This window comes from Trichogramma pretiosum, unplaced genomic scaffold, assembly GCF_000599845.2.
Source record: "Trichogramma pretiosum strain Unisexual culture from Peru unplaced genomic scaffold, Tpre_2.0 scaffold18, whole genome shotgun sequence".
Lineage (NCBI taxonomy): Eukaryota > Metazoa > Arthropoda > Insecta > Hymenoptera > Trichogrammatidae > Trichogramma > Trichogramma pretiosum.
Genome location: NW_019641681.1, coordinates 986,331 through 1,007,444, shown reverse-complemented (window position 1 = coordinate 1,007,444; position 21,114 = coordinate 986,331). Strand labels below are relative to the sequence as shown.

Genomic DNA, 21,114 nt, shown 5'->3' with positions numbered 1-21,114 from the left:
GGAAAAATAAGAGGCGTAGCCCCTTTGCTTAGGCCATTTTGTGTGGAGCCGTGCCGATGTGGTGATCGTGCCGAGTCAGCACGCAGGGGCGTACTGTACGAGCAGTTTACGTGCAATACACGATTTCTCTTTCTACATCTGTGCCTGTGTGGCTCGCGGAGGCGCAAATACTCGCATCTCGCATACAAGTATAAAGTGTGTGTATAATATTCGGAGCTTGCTCTCTCGACGCGTCCTGTGAAACAGCAACAGCAGCAGGACAAGCCACACGCACGAAAACAAGAGCACCGTGCCGCGGGCGCCGATACTGCAAGAGCGCGGAAAATTCGCCGTCACGTGTGACGAGACGACGTTTCGCACTCCTCGTCGATGCCTTACAGCCACGACCAAGTTTCGTTATCTCTGCCAGATGGAATATACGTGCGCGAGCTAAAAAGGATGATGTGGCAGACGGACGCCGTGTTGTGAACGAACGATTACACTAGCTAGAAGTAGAACGTTTTTCTTCCATATTACTTTTGCTTCTACGGACTCCTGCGAGTGCACAAGGTGAAAGTTCGAGTTTTGGAGTTGTGCTCCGAATTGCATTTGTCATTATTGAGGTGTTCTTTCGAAAGATCTCATCATGGGTGAATTCATAGGTAAGGAAAATAATCGCCGACTCTCACTTGTGCGTAAATTCCCGTGTAAATACCTGTTGCTTGTGCTCCTTATCGATCTTAAGCCTCTACACGCATGTATGTAAGATGTGTGTGTCATCGTCGAGACTTATACATTGTTTATCTTTTTATTTACAGAAGTTGTTAAAGTGGAGAACTCCTATCTTCCCGAGGATGCTATTCACGGAGTTATTGTGGGTTAGTGACATTCATTGAATCAATATAATAGCTTTATTTTTTATTGGTTTTTATTGGACATTGAACATTAAAATTTTTTATTTTATGCAATTAGGTGATATATTTTCCAAAGAAGGGGAGGAGGGATCTATAATCATTCCTGAAATAATTGATGCTGATTCAGGTACTTGACAAAACTTTAAAAATTACACTGAGCTATTGATAATATCAGTCATTATAATATCATTTATGTTACAGTAATTGCCCAAAATGGACAAATTATTCAAGTTATCGGAGAATATGAATGTGTTACTTGCCGTAGAATTTTTACTTCTGAAGAGATGCTCAAAGAGCACTTGGATGTATGTAGAGAAGAGGATGATGATAGGGACATTATGGATTTAGGACCTATGGAATGCATAGATTCTGATTATGAAGAAGATAGTAAAAATTTTGCCACTGAAGAATCTAATAGTCCATCAGGTAAAAATTAGTATTTTCAACACTTAAATTTATGAATTCTTATCTACTACATAATAATTGTTGATTGGATATTTTTATAGACTCGCAGAGTTCAAAGAATAATAACAAAAAACCTGCTATAAAGCCAGTGCCAGAAACTCAATGTCACTGCTGTGCTGAAGATAAAGAAACAGCTCATTCTGGTGGTCCTCATCAGTGCACAAACTGTAATTTATCATTCAAAAAAGCAGCTTCATTAGAGAGACACAACATTGTTATTCATTGGGAATCTGATCCATGTTCATGCCAAGACTGTGGGGAAACATTTCGTGACCGTAAAGCTTTGGATAAGCATCGTTACACAACTCATGCCAAAACTAGCAAAGTTTATAAGTGTGATAAATGTGACACTTATTTTTCAAGAAGTTATCACTTGAACAGGCATAAACAACAATCAGGTTGTCATGGGGATCTTGCTAATAGCTACACTTGTCAAGTAAAATATTGATGATTATCTCTTGAAATTCTTTAATTCAGAAAAAATTTTAATAAAAAATAATCAAAGGTTTGCAGCAAAGTATTCACTCGTAAGGATAATCTTAGGGAACATTTGAGAACTCATGCTGGTATGCCTCAAAGGAAGAAAAAATCATGCACCCTATGTCCAAAACAATTTTATACAAATCAGCAGTTAGTGATCCATATGCGCATGCATACTGGTGAAAGACCAGTAGAATGTGATTTGTGCCCTAAAACTTTCTTATCAACTCTAGCCATGAAAAAGCACCGCAGAGTTCACACTGGAGAAAAGCCTTTTGAATGTAAATTTGTGAGTATATTAAGATATTTTAGTTATTTTTAATAATTCTAAATATTATGGCTCCCAAGTTATGTATCATATGAAACATAACATGATCGTTTTATTCCAAGCTAACCATAAGGATTTGAAGACAAATAACTTGTAAGTTGCAACTAATCTTAGACTAGCACTTGTGAGAGTATATTGTAGAATGATTTTGCAGCATTTTATTGATTTTATTTTATTAATGACTGATCACTTTTTGAGTGCATAAATTTTTAGACAGAAAAACTTTTATTTTTAAAAAAAATATATATTTCATTTTAATCTGGTTGCTTTCTGACTTATAGTTAACTAATGAAAACTTCTATTATTTTTTAGTGCAAAAAGAAGTTTGCTGCAAGAGAAACTTTAAATCGTCATCAAAGAACTCACACTGGGGAAAAGCCTCACGTTTGTCAGTATTGTAATAAATCATTCATCCAAGCAGCTCAATTACGGGCTCACATTTTTCATCATACTGGAGAAAACGGATTTTATTGCGATGTATGTGGAAAAGCTTTTAATCGCAAAGCTCGTTTAACAAATCATAAAAAATTTGTTCATGAAGGAGCCACTCCTTTTAAATGTGAAACTTGTGATAAAACGTTCACAAGAAAAGAAGATTTATCTAAACATGTTAATTTACATGCAGGAATTAAACGTGAGAATTATATTTAATTTGTGTAAATTTTGTAAAACGCGACGTAGAAAATGTTTTTTTTTTAATATTAATTTTTTAAATATTTCAGCACACAAGTGTGAAAACTGTGGAAAATGTTTTGCTGCAAAATCATCACTGCAAGCTCACATGAACACGCACAGGAGAGAGCCTCCACAATCATGTGCCGAATGCGGCCGAGCATTTATTCGTCAAGATTGCCTCATGCGACACATTCGCGCAAAGCATAGAGATCTTTTGGAAGATGTATTGGGTGAAGCAGAAAAAAAGCATTTACAATTATCGATGTTTAATATTGCTTATATTGCCAATGAAAAAACGAAAGCTGGAGAGACTAAAATCATGTCGTTAAATGAATTGATGAAAGCAATTACAGACCTCTTAGAAATGTTAATAGAGAAAGAAACTTTAGAGGTATGCAAATTTTAATATAATTTCATTAATATTTGGAACAATTTTTTCCATTTTAATAATAATATTCTTAATTTAAAATAGCTTTTCGGTTGGCTACAATCACCTCTGCAAGATATTTTGGAAGCTGTCATACGCAGATGTGGATGTGAACCACTTACAGCTGATAACGATTTACCATTGCCAGAAAGATTAAGGGGTAATGTGAAACTACTGTTCAATGCAGTCATTGAAGATGAAAATGTAAAATCTTTAATGACTACGCAGACTGTAGATGAAGTAATAATGCACGTATTGGAGATATCTAAAAATAACAAAGAACAGAATGAAAAAGAGAGTGAAGTAAAAGTTGAAATTGAAAAGCAATAGATACAATTTGTACCTAATATTGATAATGGAACTGAAAATGTTTATTTATATTTATTATAATAAAGTTTAAAAAATTTAATTTTATCATCCCTATGATCAAGTGAGATATATTAATTTTAACAACATTAATATTATAATGTAAAATGTAGATTTGATTTATTCATAGATATTTTTATGAAGCACAAATTAGAGAGAAATTTTAACTGAAAGTTAATGTTTTTGATTCATTGTAATAGTTTTCTCAACGTTATGTTCACTGTATTTTTACATGGATCTTTGTTTATTGATATCTGATAAGTTATTCTAAAGAAATGAAATGTAACAACTATTATGTTGTATTTAATTTTATAGGTGCATATTTTTTTTTTTTTTTTTTTGAAAAAATTGTAATTAATTATTAAATGTACAAATGAATAAAAGTATAATTTTACTGTTTAAATTCAATACAGAATTAAGTCATTTAGAATAATATTAAAAACATCCTGTATAAGTATCTCCGCTATCATGAAAACGTTTATTGTCTAATTTACAACATTAATGCAGCTTGACATTAAAAATAACGTGAATTAGGTAATTATTTATTCTATAAACAGGTCTACAAAATTTATTTATCTTTGCCAATAGCCCAGCCTTGCTTAATAGCTTTGCTTATTCCGGGTCCATTGTAAATAAGAACAAGTAAACCAGCAAGTGTGACAGCTGATAACGCATATAATGCAGCCATGCATACTTTTGGAACAATTGGCCCAACCACAATAGGTCTTGCATAATCTACAATGATTGCCTCTAGACCCCTAAAATTAAAGTTGATGATTAATAAATCGAAACAAATATTTTACACTGTAACATTTATAGAAATGGTAAATACCAATGAACATGTATCACAGACAAAATGGCCAAAGCTCCATCAAGAATTGGATTTTCTAATATTAAGCAAAGTGGTAATAGTGGCACAAAAGCAGCTGACACCACCCTTTCTAGTTTCCAGATATTTACATGATCTCCATGTGAGCTCATAGAACGCTTTTGAATAAGGTTGTTACCAACAATTTTTGCCACCTAGAGAATAATTGATTTGTTTACATGAATAAATGATTCTGATAATTACAATTAAGGAAGGGTTTTTCACTTACTTGTAACGATGATGGTGTAATAACATTTTTAAAGGTAATTGGCTTTGGTAAACAACTGATCTGTCTGGTGCATGTTGGAGCAACTAGGCGACTAGAATAGGTTCTGACAGTAGTAGTGTTCACTTGAGACACAAACGATTCTACAAAAAAGTATTAGTATTGATTGAAACGTTTCTGACACAAATTTTATTTTTATCAGTTCATTAAACGAAATATTAAAATGGTTATATAACCATTACAAATGGAAAAAAACAACCTTTGAAACACAGTAATACTTACTTGACAGAACGTTCAAGCTTCTCAAAGTACGGAGGCTTGCAATTTTTTCCAACATCTTGAGGATATTTATAAACAAACTTATCTATAACTCGATGACTTTTAAGTACTTTTGACTTAGATTATATACTCTGTTATTACTTTTGTATGTCAATCACTCTCGATCCACGATAGCCGGATGGAGAAAAAAAAGTTTGATGAGAAAATTTAGACTGCAATCGCGAATCATGAGGCTCTCTGCTAGAGCATTCGACTGCAGCGCCACCGTTTTACGACGTTGTCAGATTCACAAATGTTATAACCTGCAATACCTTTGAATTTTTATGACTTCGTTAATTAACAATCATGAATTAAGTATTGATGAATTTTCATTCAAATAGTAGATTCCGATATAAAAAGCACATGAAGAAAGTATAGAAATGACAAAAAAAATTAGTTAAATGATGAACTGAGTCATGTGATCAGTTGCTTCAAAATGTTTTGACATTTCAAATGGCAACACTGTATTATGAGTCGTGTTTATGGAATTCGTGTGTTTCTCGTGTCCATTTGATAATTCAATATATTTTTAAATTACTTTAAAATGAGTTTTCCAAACTCATAGTGGAACCAAAACCCCCAAAGGGCTATAATACGTCAATTTCAGCTATGGAAAAATTGAACTATTTATTTTAGTATCAAATCAATATTGATATAAAATACTTCAAAGGTATGGTTATTATTTATGGAGATTATACTTTTTTTACTTTACGTCTGATGTTTATATATTTATAAATTCTTTACAGAATGCCTTTCAAGTTTCACTTGAAAAAGAGTAGGCAGTACAATGTTTTGTCCAAAAATCAGTATATGATATGCATTGAATTGCTTGACTCGACTACAATAGAATGTACATTAAATGTAAACAGTCTTGGCCAAGAGTGCTTGGAAAATGTTACTTCCAGAGTTGCTCTTGGCCAACCAGAATATTTTAGTTTATGTTATGTTTGTCGTCATGGCACACCATCACCAAGATGGGTAGATTTAGATAAACCATTAAAAAAACAACTGGAAAAAGATTCAGAAGGCTTCAATCTGTATCTACGAGTCATATTTTATATCACAGATGTAAATTATATTCAAGACGATATGACAAGGTTGAAAAGAATAAAATACATTTAGAATTGAATTTTAATTTCTTTATTTTTCGTAGGTATCATTATTATTTACAATTAAAAAGTGATATCTTGGAAGATAAAATACGCTGCAATGCACAAGTTGCTGTACTTTTAGCTGCATACTCCATGCAGGCTGAGTTTGGTATTTATGACGAAACAAGGCATCGACTTGAATTCCTTCAGCAAAACACATTTTTCCCAAAAGTAGGTGAATTCTTGTAATAATTGATGTTCAAAGTACAAAACCAAATTTAATCTGATTATTCTCCATCAGTCCATCAGTCAAGCTGAAGCAAATGGTCAAGTAGGGCTTTTAAACAGTTCTCTCTGTCAATATAAAATGTTAGGTGGAATGACACAAATAGCTGCAGAAGAATGCTACATAACAATGGTTATGCAATTGGAAGGATATGGACATGAAACATTTTCAGCTAAGGTTTTTAAATACTGAAAAATATTCAGAAATGTTATTTAAAGTTTTAATGTTATTTAAGTAAATAAAAAATTATTTTATTTTATATACACTAGGATGAAAGTAGTACAGAAGTTATACTTGGCATATCTATTAATGGAATCATGGTTTGTTGGCCAAGTACACAAGTAACACAGTTTTACAGGTATTCATTATTATCCTTTTGATACTATCAAGTTTATTTGTGACAAATTAAATTGATTATATTTCCTTTGATAATAGATGGAATGATATTAGCAATGTTATAAACCACAAGAAAACTTTTTGCATTGAATGCCAAACTGAAATGAAATATTCCAAAGAGTTTACGTTTCCTGAATCACGCACTGCAAAGTACATGTGGAGATTGTGCATAGCTCAGCATACATTTTTTATGAAATTACAACAGACTCCCGTTCCAGAACATCGTCAAGAGCCAACTAATAATTATATGGTATTTATTTCATAAATAGATAAATATATTCCAAAATTAAAATGACATAGAATAGAGCAATATGCTTTATCTTTTAGGAGAGTGAAACTAATGATTCAAGTGAACGAAGTCAAGGTTTTCCGAGTGGAGTAGATGATTATCCTACCCAATGGACTAGTTATAATGATTTATCAACATTACCAGGTCAAGCTGTTTCAACTGTATCTGCATCAACCACAGATATCAGTGACAGTTTACGTGCCTTATTACCTTCCTACAGACCAGCACCAGATTATGACACAGCTGTGCAAATGAAATATAATTCTCCACCAGTTATTAATAATAATCCACCAGTCATCAATAGCAATCCTTCAATTGTCAACAATAACTCACCAATCATTAATAACAATTTGTCAGATTCTCAGCCTTTCTATGCCAATGCTTCTACGATTATGGAAGCAGAAGCAAGCCTTATGAATAATCCATCAACTTCTAATGGATATTATCAAAATGAAAATTAATTTAAGACTGAAAATTAATATCGGTCACAGAAATTAAATTATTGTATTAGTAATTTCAAATTTTTATTTTTCATGAAAATTCAGCTTTAAAAATATTGTAATTAAGGACTTAGTTTTTTTATCACTACAGTGACTTTAGTGTGATGTATAACTAAGAAATTGTGATAGATATTTTTCTTTGTATTTGCATATATATTTTAAGTAAAAAGTCAATTAAACATCAAATTTTTTTTAAAAATCTGTTTTATCACTTATTAATTGATTTATTTCATGTACATATAATCTTATGTAAAATTATTATATTAAAAATATCTATTTTCAACAATAGACTATGTTTTTTAAACAAAAACTTAAAAACATCACAATCCTTAAAGCATGGATAAAATATCAACAAATTTTCTCGAGCACTTGAATTAGAGCAAGAGGTTCTGGTTTCTCCAGTACTCCATCTACTTTTATTCCAACATTCAACATAGCTTGTTCTGTCACAGGACCAATAGCAATATTTTTAAAATTCTCAAACGCTCTTATATCATTATCCTTAATTGACACCAAGTGCTCAACAATTGAAGGACTATAAAAAACTAGAACATCTGGATGCTTGGCTAGTTTAGAAGCAAATGATTCTTTTAAGCTTTCGTGTGCTTTTGTTTTATATACTACAATTTTTTCTATACCGATTTCTTCTTTAGTTAACATTTTTGGTATTGTATCTCTAGCAATATCACTGCATGGCAGTAAAAGAGGTTTTTGAGTTTTGTCCATTTTAGTTATAATGTAATCAGCAAGGTTCTTTGCATTGCCGGATTCGGAACCAAGAATATTGAGCAAACCTACATCTTCTTTTGCTGTAGTTTCTGTAGCGTGGCCAATGCAAAATGTTAACTTTTCCAGCCATGATTTAACGCACAATGGATTTTTTGCTTTGCTAGCAGCCAGTGCAGCTACTGCTCTTGGACTTGTCAACACCAAACCTTCAATGAAAAATTACACCATCATGAATTTTGAAATTAATACCTCATAAGTAAACTAGCAACTAGATTTACCACTGTAGGAATCGCTCCTGGACAAGCGATTTTGCAACTCATCCAGATTAACAAATTCAAATTGAAGAACTTGTAAAACATCACACTTATAACCATTGTCGATTAAAAAATGTTCATATCGATTTTCGCTATTGTCTGCTTCGCCGGAAACACCCATACAAAGAACAACCAGTGATTCTTTATTTTTAGTTGTCATTGTTGTAAAACAAATTTAAAAAGTCGAACTAAGATTGCTGTCAGCTGGCGGTGTTATCATTCATTTATTACACTGACGTAACCTATTTTTTTAAATACAGCCAAGTTCCTGAAAAATAATCAAGTACGGATACTTCTTGAATACACGGTGTTGTAAACAATAATTGTTCGATTATTTTCCCAAATTACGTTTTGAAAAATAAAAAGCAAGTTTTTCGAATTTTCTGACAGGTCTCAACGGCACACCTACTCTCAAAAATGTTTACGTATGTAATGATCTTGATTCAAACACGATTAAAAAATTTGGTCGTCTACTGTACACGCGAATTTTTTCAATTATCTTACAACGATGTCATTGATATTTGAGAAAATTCATTGCACCAAGAGTGAAACAATGAATTCGTAATAGCAGCGCGCTGCGGCGCGCGTCTTATTATTACGTTTTCGAACTAAATCGCTGGCCAACTCGCACACACATGAAAGCAAGCTGGAACGCATGTGTATGTGCACAAGTGCGTGTATGGCGTATTGCTGCTGCTGCTGCACAGTGCTTGCAGTCGTCCGCGATACCATCGTATATAGATATTTAATGACTATACATTTGTTTTATATATGCCTTTGAAAAACGTGAGTTTTCAGTCGTGTAACGCTCACGCCGAGTGCAATGACTTCGTCGTACACGTATCTGTGAGAGAACGGAAGGTGCCGATTATGATTTGTTAAGCTGTTTGTTTTTAGAATCTATATATTTTACGGGCTCGGTGCAAGTTGTCCGTAATTTTTTAACGATTGACACAAGGCTCGTTGCGATGGGCAATTATGGTGGTGATATTATTATTTGGTGGGTATCTGCAATTATGTCATTGCAATTTTCAACTGCTGTCAACGTTTAATTGATGAAATTTTTACATATGTTTGCAGTTCGATAGTTTTAGTTTCGTTGTACGTCGTCTACTTTTCCACTAATATTATCAAGTCGTTAGTTGGAAATGGAGAAGATATTTTGAGTTCTAAAGAGTATTATAGTTGGATTATACGATTTTTGTTAAACTTTGCTGGCTATGCCACGGTTTTGTTGCCTGGATATTTAATTTACAAGTATGTCAGGATAAGCAAATATTTACAAAGAAAAGGTAAGTTAATTACATTTTTTCATTGATTTTTCATAAGAAAAACAAAAATGACCATTTTACAACATTGTTAGGTAAAGGATGCTTGTCCAGATTAGTGCATTCATGTTTCGTCGGCAGTGGAGATCAGGGTTTACTAGATTCTCCTCATTATTCTCAAGTTCCAACTAATAATGGGCAACCACGTACATTTTTGCAAGATACTTTTATCCTTGTGCATTGTTTCCTAGGATTGCAAGCTAGTTATCTAACATGGGGCTATTTACAAGAGAAAATTATGACCCAGGTATGGCATCTTTAAATATTTACAAACATTTATTTGTAAAATTAAACCCTGTTTTTACATTATTATTATTTTTTTACACAGGAATATGTTGATGAACTTGGAAATAAAGGTCATTTCAAGGATTCTCAATTTCTAGTCTTTATAAACCGTGTTTTAGCTGTAATTATTTCATCAATTTGTTTGATGGTCATGAGACAGCCTGCGCACACAATACCATTATATAAATATGCATTCTGTTCATTCTCTAACGTTTTAAGTAGTTGGTGTCAATATGAAGCTTTAAAATATGTTAGTTTTCCAACGCAAGTGTTGGCTAAGGCATCCAAAATAATACCTGTGATGATTATGGGTAAAATTGTTTCTCGATCCAAATATGAATATTATGAATATGTTACTGCAGTATTTATATCAATTGGTATGATGATGTTCATGTTAGGAAGTACTGATCATGAAAGTGGTGAGCTATTTAATTTTTTTCAAAATTTTACCTAAACTTCTGAAATTTTTACTTCATGAATTTTTTTTGCATCAGATGGTACAACCACTTTTTCTGGAGTGATGCTGCTGGGAACTTACATGACTTTAGATAGTTTTACCAGTAATTGGCAGAATGCTTTGTTTAAAGACTATGGTGTCAGCACTATTCAAATGATGTGTGCTGTCAACTTATTTTCAGTTTTATTGACAGCTACATCTTTATTTCAACAAGAAGGTTTAGTTTATTCTCTATCTTTTATGACAACTGTAAGTGTAATTTGCTTATTTCTTTGTGAATTTTAAAGAAGTGTACATTACAAATGAATTTATTTCAGTATCCTCAGTTTACATTTGATTGTATATTGATTTCAATCTTTTCCACCACGGGTCAGTTGTACATATATTATACAATCTCCAATTTTGGAGCAGTGACTTTCATCATAATGATGACTATTCGTCAGGTATAAAAAATTCTACACAATTGCTCTAAATCCATATTAATTTCATCAAAAATATTAATTATTTTATTTTTTCAGGGCTTTGCAATATTACTATCATGTATCACTTATCATCACTACATCACACCTCTTGGAGTAATTGGTATAATTATAGTTTTTCTAGCTGTGTTCCTGCGTATTTATTGCAATAACAGATTACGTGCTATAAAAAAGAGACGAGCTGAGGCTATCAGTATAAAAAATAAGTCTTAAGTGAGAATTTTTCAAAAAAATTATTTATTTATTACACTGTACATGCTGTAAATAATTCAACTTAGGAGAAATGATCTCACACTCTAGGCTAATGAGTAATGAAGGAACAAATTCTCAAAGAGAATAATCGTTAATATTAATGTTAACTGATAATGTTAACTTATATTGTTCAAACAGTATAATTTCACTTCATTGTCACATTACACAAGTTTAAAATAAATTATAAACTTTTTGATTATTTTTGCAATACATCAGTACCTATGAAGATACAATATAAAAAATGCAAACTTATTCAAATTCAGCCTTCTGGTGGTGGTCTCTTCCAAACGACACAAAGGAATAACATGCCAACTGATGCTTCAACTGTGAAAAATATTAATTGAATAATGCACAAAATCTGTTCCAATCTTAGAGTACGGTCTTGCCAAAACAAGAAGTACAAAGTAGACAAGATACTGGGTACAATGAGAAATAGTCCAAATAGAAAAGGTAATCCATGATCAAGTAAATTTCCTCTTTTGCCAAGTAAATTTCGTATCACTTCCGTTGACACAAATAAAAATAGCACGGCAAACTCCGTCGTCACGTTTGTAAAACTCGCTTGAAAACTGTAAGTCTTGACGATTTTTATACAAAATTCGCATATCGCGAACATACTGAAGTAGAACCCATTCAAGTAGAGTAGAACCTGATAGATCAATGACAATTGCGACGCCGAAGGCATCTTGTCGGATCTTCTTCTATTTCTTTGTTTGAATTCTCGCAGTCGATTTCCCGCGTGTTCGCGCAGCGCTAGTTTTCACCTGTCACTCTTTCAGCTCATGATCGGCCGATTGTATTTTTAGAGTATCTACCTCACAGCGTCGTCGATAACGATTCGATGGCCACGATCATCATTGAGAATTGGACGTTGAACTTTTCCGAAAATCGATTCACATTTGTGTGCGATTGCAACGTCTTCCTTAACCTAATGAAAAATTGATAACGTATTATACGGTGGGGCCGAGTCGCTGTACGACGCGCGTATGTAGTTCTAATGCAAACTGTGGCAAGTGGGCAACACGTCGTATAGGAGAGGAAGCCCGTTCCCCAGGGCGACGAGCTGTTCTAAAAACAGAAACAAATCTTCTACGCCCCCTGACGGTACTTGCTTTTCTTCGCTCTCGAGTGGTCTAACGACTTGCAAAAGTACAAATTCATAATTGTTACAGCCGGATATTAATCACGCTAAGGAAAAATTTTTTCTATTTTTAAATCTCTCATGCTTCCATGACAGTAGAAAAAGATTGAATTATGACTGGGCCAAATCGGGTCGTTGTTATGACATGGGCTTACGCGCGTAGAATAATTAAAACGTATGAGTTTCAGTGACATGTATTTAAAATTAATGCTTTTTTTCATAAAACGAAAATTCCTGATTAAAACATAAATATCAGTTACGTTTTATTCGTTTTTGAATAAGCATTAGTTAGTATTGACAAAATTATATCTAATTAATGCTGATAAGTTTTCAAATAGTGTGAAATAAGTAAAGTCATGATGATTCAGTTTTTCATAGAAATAAATTTTTTAATAATTCATAAAATTACACTTATCTCTTTTTCGAGCGCATGCAAGAATATTTGTGCATTCACAAAAGTAAATCAAATTTACAATCATGTGAAATAAATTTTTTTTTTTTTTCAAATTTTTCAAAGAATTATAACGTATATCGATATGTAAACATATCCTTCTTACTCTCTGTATTCGTTGCCGAATTTTTTTTTAGATTTGTCTATTTGACTGATTTGTTTGTAGTAAACGCCTCGTAAAAGCCGCGAACGTTTTTCAACTCTGGCGCTTAAAATTCATGCCGTCACAGTGAATGTATAATTGTAAAAAGTTATGGTCGACTGAAAGAGTCTAGTAGTGTAAAAATATTTCATTTGCTCGAGGTTCTTAATACTTTGTGTGTAATTTTCTTGTTGTGACAATACTTTTGATACAACGATTTTTGGACCAAGAACATTGTTTCGTTACAATGTAGAAAAATGCGTATATAATAAGCCATAGAAATAGATAGTAAAGAATTTTAAGAGTTGAATATTTTCTATAAAATACACCCATCTTATATCATTTAATTCTGCTAATATAATATAAATTTTTTCTGTTCAAAAATTATCTCGTTAGTATAATATACGAATCTATTTTACGCGCAACAGTTGTGACAATTGCACGCACAATCAGTCACGTACACAATCACATGAATAGAATTAAAAAATAATTAAGGACAATTGATCTCTGTAAAAATAGATTTACATAAAATAGTAACTTGCCATTGTCCTTGTAAATAATTTGCACGCGATAAACTTTAGTTTTACCGTGATTCATTTTTCCGTTTATTTTTTTTTCAAACAAAAGAATTCAGTACTTATCACTGATTTAGTTTTACCGTGATTCATTTTTTCGTTTATTATTTTTTTTATCAAACAAGAGAATTCAGTACTTGTCACTGATTGATATGAGTTCAAAAGAATCATCAATTTGTTGTAAAGTCTTCGAAAAATTTCATTCACAAATCACGTTTTGACGGAGGTACTAAATGATCCGGTAAATCCACTGGCAGTTCGTGTCCGTCTAATTTAACTTTGATCAAGTGCATCGCGAGTGCAAATTCATCAGCGTCCAAGTAGCCGTCGCGATCTACGTCGGATAATTTCCATATTTTTCCCAATACAGTGTTCGGCAGCTTTGATTTGATCATCTCGGATTTTGCAGCTATAAAAGAAAAGTGTTGGTTTTCAAGCATTAGATAGTGATCATTGTATTTATCAGTAAAAAAATAACGCTCGATATTTACCTGCTCCTGTGATTTTTCCATCAGATGGACCAAGCGTTTCAAAAAGCGAATCGTATTTGTATTTTTCTTTCATTACTATCCATTCTGGTTCATTAGAACCAGCGTCGATGCCTTCACCTTTCTTGTAACCAAATGGACTTTCTTGATCTTCAACACCTTCAAAAGCTCCACCTAAGAGAATAATAAAAAAAGTTAATAACCAAAGTTTTTTCATTTAAATAGTGCATCTACTACCTGCTATTGTACCTTTAATGTGTGGTTCTGTTGTGGTAACCGTATCTTCATGGGGTATCATAGCCATTAGTTTTGAAATGTCATCTGCCAGCATCTTATCCACAATTTCAAGTAATCTAGGTTTAAGTATGCTAAATTTAGTGAAATCTTGATGCGCTAGATTTTCCTGCATTTTTTTAAGATCTGGAAAATCTCCTGGAGAAATCTGTTGTTCGCGTTGAATTTTATCGTAAACTTGACCTAAGTTTTTAATCAGCTCCTTTTTCTTACTATCTTTATTGAACATACTGGGCATTTCCTTGCGTAGTGCGCTTATTATGTATGCATGCACCTAAAATTGATTTTTGTAATTAATATCAATCGTAATTTTTTTTTACATAGAAAAAATGAAATTTTTACCTTAGCTAAACGTGCTCGTTTAATTAAATCGTTAAGTTTTCTAAGAGCAGCATTTCGGGGTAATGAACGTAAATCTTTGAATAGATCTTGTTCTTCATCTTCAAATAATCTATTAAAAATAATACAAATATAGATTTAAGCATGACCATTAAAATGAGCAGGGCTTTATCTAATCTCGTGAAAAATTACCTCCTATTAACGTCATATCTCAAAGGTTGATCCCAAAATGAGCCTATATATACTCGAGCAACTTCAGGCGTTTGTAAAACTTTTCCAAGAGACCACATAAGTGCGCCATAAACACGCATGAGTTGCTGATGGTCAACCATGTCAGCTTTGTTAAGAACAATTCGAATTTTATCATCGTGTCCTCGGAGAGCTTCGATAGAGCGTCGGAACTCGTCAGAAATATCAAGTTTGTGAGCATCAAACAAAAGAATAATTCTATCTACACGTTCTGCAAACCATTCTAAAACTCCTGTAAAATCATATCCTCTGTCAACCTGAAAATAATTTAATGTTTGCAATGAGATAAAAGTCAATACACTAAGTGGTTTGAAATAATTAAATTAAGAATGCTCACCCTTTGTTTTTCTCCAGACAAAATTCCAGGAGTATCAACAATTGAGATACCCTTGAGTACAGGGGAATTTACACTGGAGCATTGGAATCGATTAAGAAAAGCATTTCCAAACTTGGTGAGCGGCCTGAACTGTTTTTGAGGGTCGACGATCAGAGCATTACCAGGTATAACACCTTCTTTCTCATCAAACATAACAGCAATAAACCTGTCCGTAGTAGGCTCAGGACCTATTCTAATACCAGGGAAGTCTCTTTCCAGTAAATATTTGATGAATGTTGTTTTACCCGTGGAGTACTGACCAACGAGCAGTATCATTGGTTTGGCATCAAAGTCAGCATCATCTAGTTGTGGAGAGTGAAAATCATGAAATTGATAAGCCTGCTCGAGAGGCAACAATTTAGTTTTGTAGATCTTTTTGAGCCCTTCGGTGACATTGTCAAACAGCTCTTGTTTGCTGCTATCTTCTCTACTTAGCCAGCTGAACATTTTGTACTGCGCTTGCTTTAGCTAGAACTGTAAAAAAAATGAAGATGCATAAAAATAACAATCAAAAACCATTATTTATGGTATAGCTTGCGAGTAAAACAATACAAAGAATGCATCAATAAATCAAGCAAATGGGTATTAAAGAAATTGCAGTGTACTCAAAGAGCGAAGAGAGAGAGAGAGACAGTTAAAGAAGATAAAAACAGGCGACAATTAAAGCCAATCGAGTTTATGTGTATACAAGGAGAGAAAAAGAGAGAGAGAGAGAGAGATATAAATTGGATCGCGACCCCGTGTGCATATGCACTATGTATCTAGCAGTAAACTAACGCTTAAATACATACCACACGCACAGATCTGTATGAGTAGCAGCAGCAGCCAGCAACGTGCGCGTTCTAGTACAATCGTACAATAAAAGTAGAGTAATTATATAGTTCAGATATTTGCAGGTCGCAAAAAAGAAAAATCGTTCGAGAGCGAGAGAGAGAAAGAGCGAGAAAGGAAGGCGGTCACGCACAATTGACGAGGAAAGAAGGATGATGATTCACGGCCACGCTAGCAGTATACACACGCAGAAAAGGCAATATAACACTGCAAACTCGGCACACAGCTGGCGTGCGTAAATGTGTGTAAAACAGAGAGACGTCGTAAAAGTTGTATCCTATATCCTATGTATGTACGTAGTGCAACGGCGTATACCTACAATGCAAATGTGTAAATAAAAGTGGGTGTCTTATATTGGATATCGAGATAGCCTGCGGTACGCGTGTGTAGCGCTGCAAAGTGGCTGCCAATCGATGGGCTTTAACTTTCCTCGAATTCGCCAACGCTATATACTTTTTTATCTAAAAATATGCGTGTGCTTGTATCAAAGCAGAAGCATCGGCACAACAAACGCAGTCACAGTCACACAGACACGCACTCACACACGTCCATAGAGCTTGTATTTATATACAATGTATGATCGAGCTATCGCATACCTTTTAGAAAACAATAATACTAGCACCCATGTGCTGCGAGAGACTAGCGCAGAGCTCTCGAGCCTATAAAATGTGTGTATAATATGTGCCAGATCACTGCGCCAGAAGAGACTGTCGTCGGGAGCGCGGCGCACGGAGTCTGCTGTATACCAGTGCCTGCCTATATATCGCCGTGGTACTGCACAGCACTGATGCGCGACGACGCTCGATTTTGCGAGCGAGCCTCGAGATAATGCGTAGCCTATGTGTACAGAGAGAGGTGAGGATAAGGCCGCGATATTGCTTACACGAACTTGATTTTTTTCATCGAAACACTCGAATTCGTAATTATACGTATATACGGCACTCACCCGTGTGACTCGTACGCAGCCCTAACCTGATGACATATACGAAAATAATATTGATAATAAAGCGATATTTCGTACGATCGCGTGCGAACGCGGACGTCTGAATGTTCACTATACTGCGCGCGGAATTGTAATACACTCCTCTCGCCTTATTGCAACGTATAATAACGCGAGTATATATGAAGTATATATATGGGTGAAAGGGCGCCCGCGAGTATATTATATAGCACAGAAAAGCCACGTACAAAATTTTGTGAAAGTTTGCGCGAGCGACGGTGTGGTGGCACAAGAAGATAAAGCCTTTACATTAAACAGTGGGATAGAATAGAGCGACTGCTGTGTATTGTCTATGGTATATATCGCGAAAGAGACTCCGGAATTGCAATTGCCAACGGCCGACGAGCGATAAGCCGCGAAGATTATTGTCTGGATGAGCGTTGCACGGACTGACGCGCAAATTTGTTGCTCGTGCATAATATAACCCTATGCATACATTATGCACGTACTTACGTATCGAGTGAATTGTGCGACACACTTACACATTACGCATTTATATTACGAACGATTTATAAGCGTTCAGGTAGCGCCAGCAGGTTCGGTTTTAATTTCTTCGTTGTTGTTTTTTTTCTTCTTCCACTTTTAGATGATTTTTGCCCGCGCGCTCCCATAATAATCGTTTTATGCCTAATGAACCCAAAAATATTCTCGCGTATATATACAAGCTGCTAATAATAGCCAATTAAACATAGTCGGCTAAGTAAGTTATAGATCCAAAAATAGTCTCATATTGTACATCTCGATACGCGAATGCGCACAGCGAATGTGTGTATGTGTACATATGCGCAATCGGAATGATGCGTGATTTATATATAAAACACCACACTACACCGCATCGATTGAATTCGTCGATTTCTGTTTTGAGAATCGGCTATCATACTCGAGTAAATCTATAGCACAAGCAGGCATTAACATTATAAGTGGCCGAAGTATGCAATCGAGCCGCGCCGCGCGATGACGAATTTGCCGAACGTTCGAGGAACTGCTTCTGTCCGTCACTCGTCAAGAGTGCATTGATATGTGTATAATATTTGTCCATGTTGTATATCGATAGATCGGCTTTGATGTCTTATTATTTATACTTGCTGTGCCATCATCGTGCGACTATATCATACATCATCCAGTCCAGAGAGAAAAAAAGATACTATATGAGCTTAATGTATAACTTGCTGAAGCATGTCGAGAAAGAGACAGAAGGTCAAGCGCGTCGACGCCGCGACGACTTTGCGACTTTGACGATATCGCGATTTTTCCACCTTATTTCCGATATTATGAAAAGTCGTCTATGTTTTAGGAGCTGCTCTAACGATCCAATTGCCGATACATGAACGAGGCTCATTGTTGACAAGTAAATACTTATTATACATATAAATGCAGTGCACACGAGCTATCTATTACAGCTCCGCGCGCAGGCTTAGTAAATAAATAAACATATTGTGTGTATCGTGCAAAAAAAATCATTCGTCCTTGCCGCGGAGTTATATAGCGCGATATTATATATAGCTTTATAAGACGTGGCTGGAACTGGTCTCTCCGCGCTTTTACTCGCAATAAAAAATAATAAATATCGAATACAATTGAGATTACAGCCTTATTTGTCTCTCTCTCTCTCTTTAGCGCCTACACATATACCCACAAGAACGTTGGCGACTGCATAACTGGGTTATCTCGTATTATTGGGATAGGAGCTTTACAGGTTCGTCGCCGCGACTCATTATCATCATCATCATCATCATCATCGTGGCATCGGTTAAACAAATATTAAGCTGCCGCTCGCGAATCGTTTCGCATTATATAGCCGATTCGCTCACACGTGCATGAATTATGACATTGTAACGAGTCATCGCGCGCCGCTTCTCGTGTGCACGCATTACCAGCACGAGCATATAATGCAGCAGCTAGAGAGCAGCGTCGCGTCATACACACGTGGTGGTTTTCAATACGTGTGTTTACGCTTAACACATATTCACTCATCGAGCTTCTCTCTCTCTCTCTCTCGAGCCTTGAGAGCCTCGCTCGAGCTCGCGGAAAAGGCGCGTGCTTAATATATACGTGTAACAATCGGTATACATACCAGCCGCACGGTATGTAATCGGCCAAGTACTTGAAAATTTTCAACTGTTATAAACAGCGGCGATCGCGCAAATATCATATCGGGCGTCGAATACCTCGACAATTATTGAGCGATAAAGAAACAGCACGATTCGCGGCAATGGCGCCGTCGCAAGTGAAATCGATTTACACGTTCGCGATTCAACTATTTCGAGTGTGTGTGTGTGTATTTATGCAGCATTAATACAGACGCGTTTGTACGCGCCAATAAGGCAATTTTCGAGGTGATAGATATATTTTCTCGCGCGCGTATAATTTTTCCACTCAATTAATTAAGAGTGTGTGTTGCTGCATCGGGAACGCATCGCGCTCGCAGCCACATACATAAATGTACTTGTCCGATTCGTTGCTTACATAATTATACTCGATCGCGAAACGAGTCAACGTCGCACGTTTTATAGACAGAGTGAAAGAGTAAATTAATTAAAAAAAGCCTACACGAAAAAGCGCCGAGGAAAATGATCGAAGCAAATAAAAAAAAAAAGCGGCAGCTGACCATCGTCGAGCGCCATATGATAAAAAAAAATCGTTTAAAGCTGCAAACTTACGAGTTCGACGACCCACCTTTCGTGTTATATATATAAAATATAATGCCGGGGCAATAATTTATAGGCTCTCCTGTCGTCGCGTCGACGTTTGCGAGTCAGCGTCGGCGGCGGCGGGTGCTAATTTTTCAATCGTCGTCTGCGTGCGTTACAGTAGTGGCCAAGCTGACGGCTGCTGCTTCGGCGTCACGCACACGAAACACTTTAACGCACGAATCGTATCGAATAAAAGCCCCGCAATTTTGCAAACGTCGGCTGGCGACTGCACACACGCACACGGAATTGCACACGTTCTCGTGTGAGCTCGACGCACACAATTGTATTACACACTTCGGAGACACCCGCGAGACTTTTTATGTAACGTACGCCCGTACGTGTATTCGTGCGCGGCTCGAACGATGAAATGAGCGCGGTAATGGATTATTATCACCTCGCCTTCGTACAGCTCTTCTCTTCTCTCTCCTTTTTTTTGTTTCTTTTTTTAATCAATCGCGTTTCGCACGTAGTGTGAATGGCGACGATTCTAGCGCTATATAATGACTGACCAGTGTGTGGGACTGCGCGCGTTTTGATGAAACAACGCGCACACTAGCTGCTGCTGCTGCGGTCGCTGTCTAATGCTACACTATGTAACGAAGTCGACGCGCTCTGTAGCGAGGGACTACTACTCCGACGCGCAAACGTTTCTTCTTCTTTTTTTTTTCTTGCTCGTCCTCGAAAGAGAACGAGAGAGAGAAACTCTTTGAACGTATAGCAGACTCGTCGCACTTGGACGTATGTACGCGAGTCGCGTACACATGTGAGCGTGGATTCGTCACACGTACAGTATTGTACGAATCTAAGTAGAGGAAGCTTTTTCAAACCGATCTCTGTGTTTAGATGAGCGAAGAATGCGCCGATCGTAAATGATTTATTCGGACGACAAACACGCGCTGCCTCGCAGTCTCGAGCTATAGAAGAAACGATAAAAAAAAAAAAAAGAGTCAACGATCACGACGGCGTGTCACACGGCAAAAAAAGAGAATCGTTGAATATTGCCGATCTTTGACACACACACGCACACATGTGACCGCTCATCTCCGCCGTCGGCGCGACTGTATTACATATATAGATCGAGAA

General features: G+C 35.6%; 7 protein-coding genes across 11 annotated transcripts; 3 read left to right on the top strand and 4 right to left on the bottom strand.

The window, feature by feature from the left end:
* Positions 1-21: 21 nt before the first annotated feature.
* Positions 22-3,672, top strand: LOC106652203 (oocyte zinc finger protein XlCOF6-like). Its single transcript, XM_014371009.2, has 9 exons — positions 22-641; positions 798-857; positions 952-1,020; positions 1,095-1,319; positions 1,400-1,794; positions 1,864-2,127; positions 2,479-2,800; positions 2,889-3,232; positions 3,314-3,672. Exons 1-9 carry the CDS (start codon positions 626-628, stop codon positions 3,596-3,598), a joined length of 1,980 nt encoding a protein of 659 aa, XP_014226495.1. The 5' UTR covers positions 22-625; the 3' UTR covers positions 3,599-3,672.
* Positions 3,673-4,002: 330 nt separating this feature from the next.
* LOC106652205 (succinate dehydrogenase [ubiquinone] cytochrome b small subunit, mitochondrial) lies at positions 4,003-5,235 on the bottom strand. The gene is made up of 4 exons (XM_014371010.2): positions 5,011-5,235; positions 4,732-4,871; positions 4,467-4,657; positions 4,003-4,392 (listed from the first exon to the last, which is right to left on the bottom strand). Exons 1-4 carry the CDS (start codon positions 5,063-5,065, stop codon positions 4,203-4,205), a joined length of 576 nt encoding a protein of 191 aa, XP_014226496.1. The 5' UTR covers positions 5,066-5,235; the 3' UTR covers positions 4,003-4,202.
* Positions 5,236-5,346: 111 nt separating this feature from the next.
* LOC106652248 (tyrosine-protein phosphatase non-receptor type 14) lies at positions 5,347-7,622 on the top strand. Its single transcript, XM_014371083.2, has 7 exons — positions 5,347-5,716; positions 5,793-6,143; positions 6,200-6,368; positions 6,439-6,600; positions 6,693-6,781; positions 6,859-7,069; positions 7,147-7,622. Exons 2-7 carry the CDS (start codon positions 5,794-5,796, stop codon positions 7,567-7,569), a joined length of 1,404 nt encoding a protein of 467 aa, XP_014226569.1. The 5' UTR covers positions 5,347-5,716; position 5,793; the 3' UTR covers positions 7,570-7,622.
* Positions 7,623-7,949: 327 nt separating this feature from the next.
* LOC106652192 (uroporphyrinogen-III synthase-like) lies at positions 7,950-9,224 on the bottom strand. The gene is made up of 3 exons (XM_023461024.1): positions 9,000-9,224; positions 8,616-8,919; positions 7,950-8,543 (listed from the first exon to the last, which is right to left on the bottom strand). The coding sequence occupies exons 2-3, from the start codon at positions 8,809-8,811 to the stop codon at positions 7,957-7,959; spliced, it is 783 nt and encodes a 260-aa protein (XP_023316792.1). The 5' UTR covers positions 8,812-8,919; positions 9,000-9,224; the 3' UTR covers positions 7,950-7,956.
* Positions 9,225-9,303: 79 nt separating this feature from the next.
* LOC106652337 (adenosine 3'-phospho 5'-phosphosulfate transporter 1) lies at positions 9,304-11,633 on the top strand. The gene is made up of 7 exons (XM_014371253.2): positions 9,304-9,651; positions 9,732-9,943; positions 10,015-10,226; positions 10,308-10,683; positions 10,759-10,970; positions 11,039-11,164; positions 11,240-11,633. The coding sequence occupies exons 1-7, from the start codon at positions 9,620-9,622 to the stop codon at positions 11,411-11,413; spliced, it is 1,344 nt and encodes a 447-aa protein (XP_014226739.1). The 5' UTR covers positions 9,304-9,619; the 3' UTR covers positions 11,414-11,633.
* A 78-nt stretch (positions 11,634-11,711) lies between these two features.
* LOC106652338 (transmembrane protein 216-like) lies at positions 11,712-12,889 on the bottom strand. The gene has a single exon (XM_014371254.2). It carries the CDS (start codon positions 12,135-12,137, stop codon positions 11,712-11,714), a length of 426 nt encoding a protein of 141 aa, XP_014226740.1. The 5' UTR covers positions 12,138-12,889.
* A 67-nt stretch (positions 12,890-12,956) lies between these two features.
* Positions 12,957-20,629, bottom strand: LOC106652336 (EH domain-containing protein 1). 5 transcript variants are annotated; one of them, XM_014371246.2, is made up of 7 exons: positions 20,015-20,629; positions 15,469-15,981; positions 15,075-15,388; positions 14,886-14,994; positions 14,487-14,817; positions 14,253-14,423; positions 12,957-14,170 (listed from the first exon to the last, which is right to left on the bottom strand). In XM_014371246.2, the coding sequence occupies exons 2-7, from the start codon at positions 15,952-15,954 to the stop codon at positions 13,965-13,967; spliced, it is 1,617 nt and encodes a 538-aa protein (XP_014226732.1). In that variant the 5' UTR covers positions 15,955-15,981; positions 20,015-20,629; the 3' UTR covers positions 12,957-13,964. The 5 variants fall into 5 exon arrangements, with proteins under 5 accessions (XP_014226732.1, XP_014226730.1, XP_014226738.1 ...); XM_014371244.2 differs by lacking the exon at positions 20,015-20,629 and adding an exon at positions 16,935-17,806; XM_014371252.2 differs by lacking the exon at positions 20,015-20,629 and adding an exon at positions 16,935-17,804 and having other exon boundaries at positions 14,499-14,817.
* Positions 20,630-21,114: the final 485 nt, after the last annotated feature.

Excerpts from the sequence above, each read along its gene's own strand:
- LOC106652203 (XM_014371009.2), top strand. Across the intron at positions 1,021-1,094 it reads AATAATTGATGCTGATTCAG|TAATTGCCCAAAATGGACAA; the intron begins GTACTTGACAAA and ends TTTATGTTACAG. Across the intron at positions 1,795-1,863 it reads CTAATAGCTACACTTGTCAA|GTTTGCAGCAAAGTATTCAC; the intron begins GTAAAATATTGA and ends AAATAATCAAAG.
- LOC106652205 (XM_014371010.2), bottom strand. The coding sequence starts at position 5,065 with ATGTTGGAAAAAATTGCAAGCCTCCGTACTTTGAGAAGCTTGAACGTT. Across the intron at positions 4,872-5,010 it reads AAGCTTGAACGTTCTGTCAA|AATCGTTTGTGTCTCAAGTG; the intron begins GTAAGTATTACT and ends ACTTTTTTGTAG. Across the intron at positions 4,658-4,731 it reads TTACACCATCATCGTTACAA|GTGGCAAAAATTGTTGGTAA; the intron begins GTAAGTGAAAAA and ends ATTATTCTCTAG.
- LOC106652248 (XM_014371083.2), top strand. The coding sequence starts at position 5,794 with ATGCCTTTCAAGTTTCACTTGAAAAAGAGTAGGCAGTACAATGTTTTG. Across the intron at positions 6,601-6,692 it reads ATGAAACATTTTCAGCTAAG|GATGAAAGTAGTACAGAAGT; the intron begins GTTTTTAAATAC and ends TATATACACTAG. Across the intron at positions 7,070-7,146 it reads AGCCAACTAATAATTATATG|GAGAGTGAAACTAATGATTC; the intron begins GTATTTATTTCA and ends TTTATCTTTTAG.
- LOC106652192 (XM_023461024.1), bottom strand. The coding sequence starts at position 8,811 with ATGACAACTAAAAATAAAGAATCACTGGTTGTTCTTTGTATGGGTGTT. Across the intron at positions 8,544-8,615 it reads CAGGAGCGATTCCTACAGTG|GTTTGGTGTTGACAAGTCCA; the intron begins GTAAATCTAGTT and ends TTTTCATTGAAG.
- LOC106652337 (XM_014371253.2), top strand. The coding sequence starts at position 9,620 with ATGGGCAATTATGGTGGTGATATTATTATTTG. Across the intron at positions 9,944-10,014 it reads CAAATATTTACAAAGAAAAG|GTAAAGGATGCTTGTCCAGA; the intron begins GTAAGTTAATTA and ends CAACATTGTTAG. Across the intron at positions 10,227-10,307 it reads AAGAGAAAATTATGACCCAG|GAATATGTTGATGAACTTGG; the intron begins GTATGGCATCTT and ends TTTTTTACACAG.
- LOC106652338 (XM_014371254.2), bottom strand. The coding sequence starts at position 12,137 with ATGCCTTCGGCGTCGCAATTGTCATTGATCTATCAGGTTCTACTCTAC.
- LOC106652336 (XM_014371246.2), bottom strand. The coding sequence starts at position 15,954 with ATGTTCAGCTGGCTAAGTAGAGAAGATAGCAGCAAACAAGAGCTGTTT. Across the intron at positions 14,818-14,885 it reads AACGAGCACGTTTAGCTAAG|GTGCATGCATACATAATAAG; the intron begins GTAAAAATTTCA and ends AATCAATTTTAG. Across the intron at positions 14,171-14,252 it reads TGGAAAAATCACAGGAGCAG|CTGCAAAATCCGAGATGATC; the intron begins GTAAATATCGAG and ends TTTCTTTTATAG.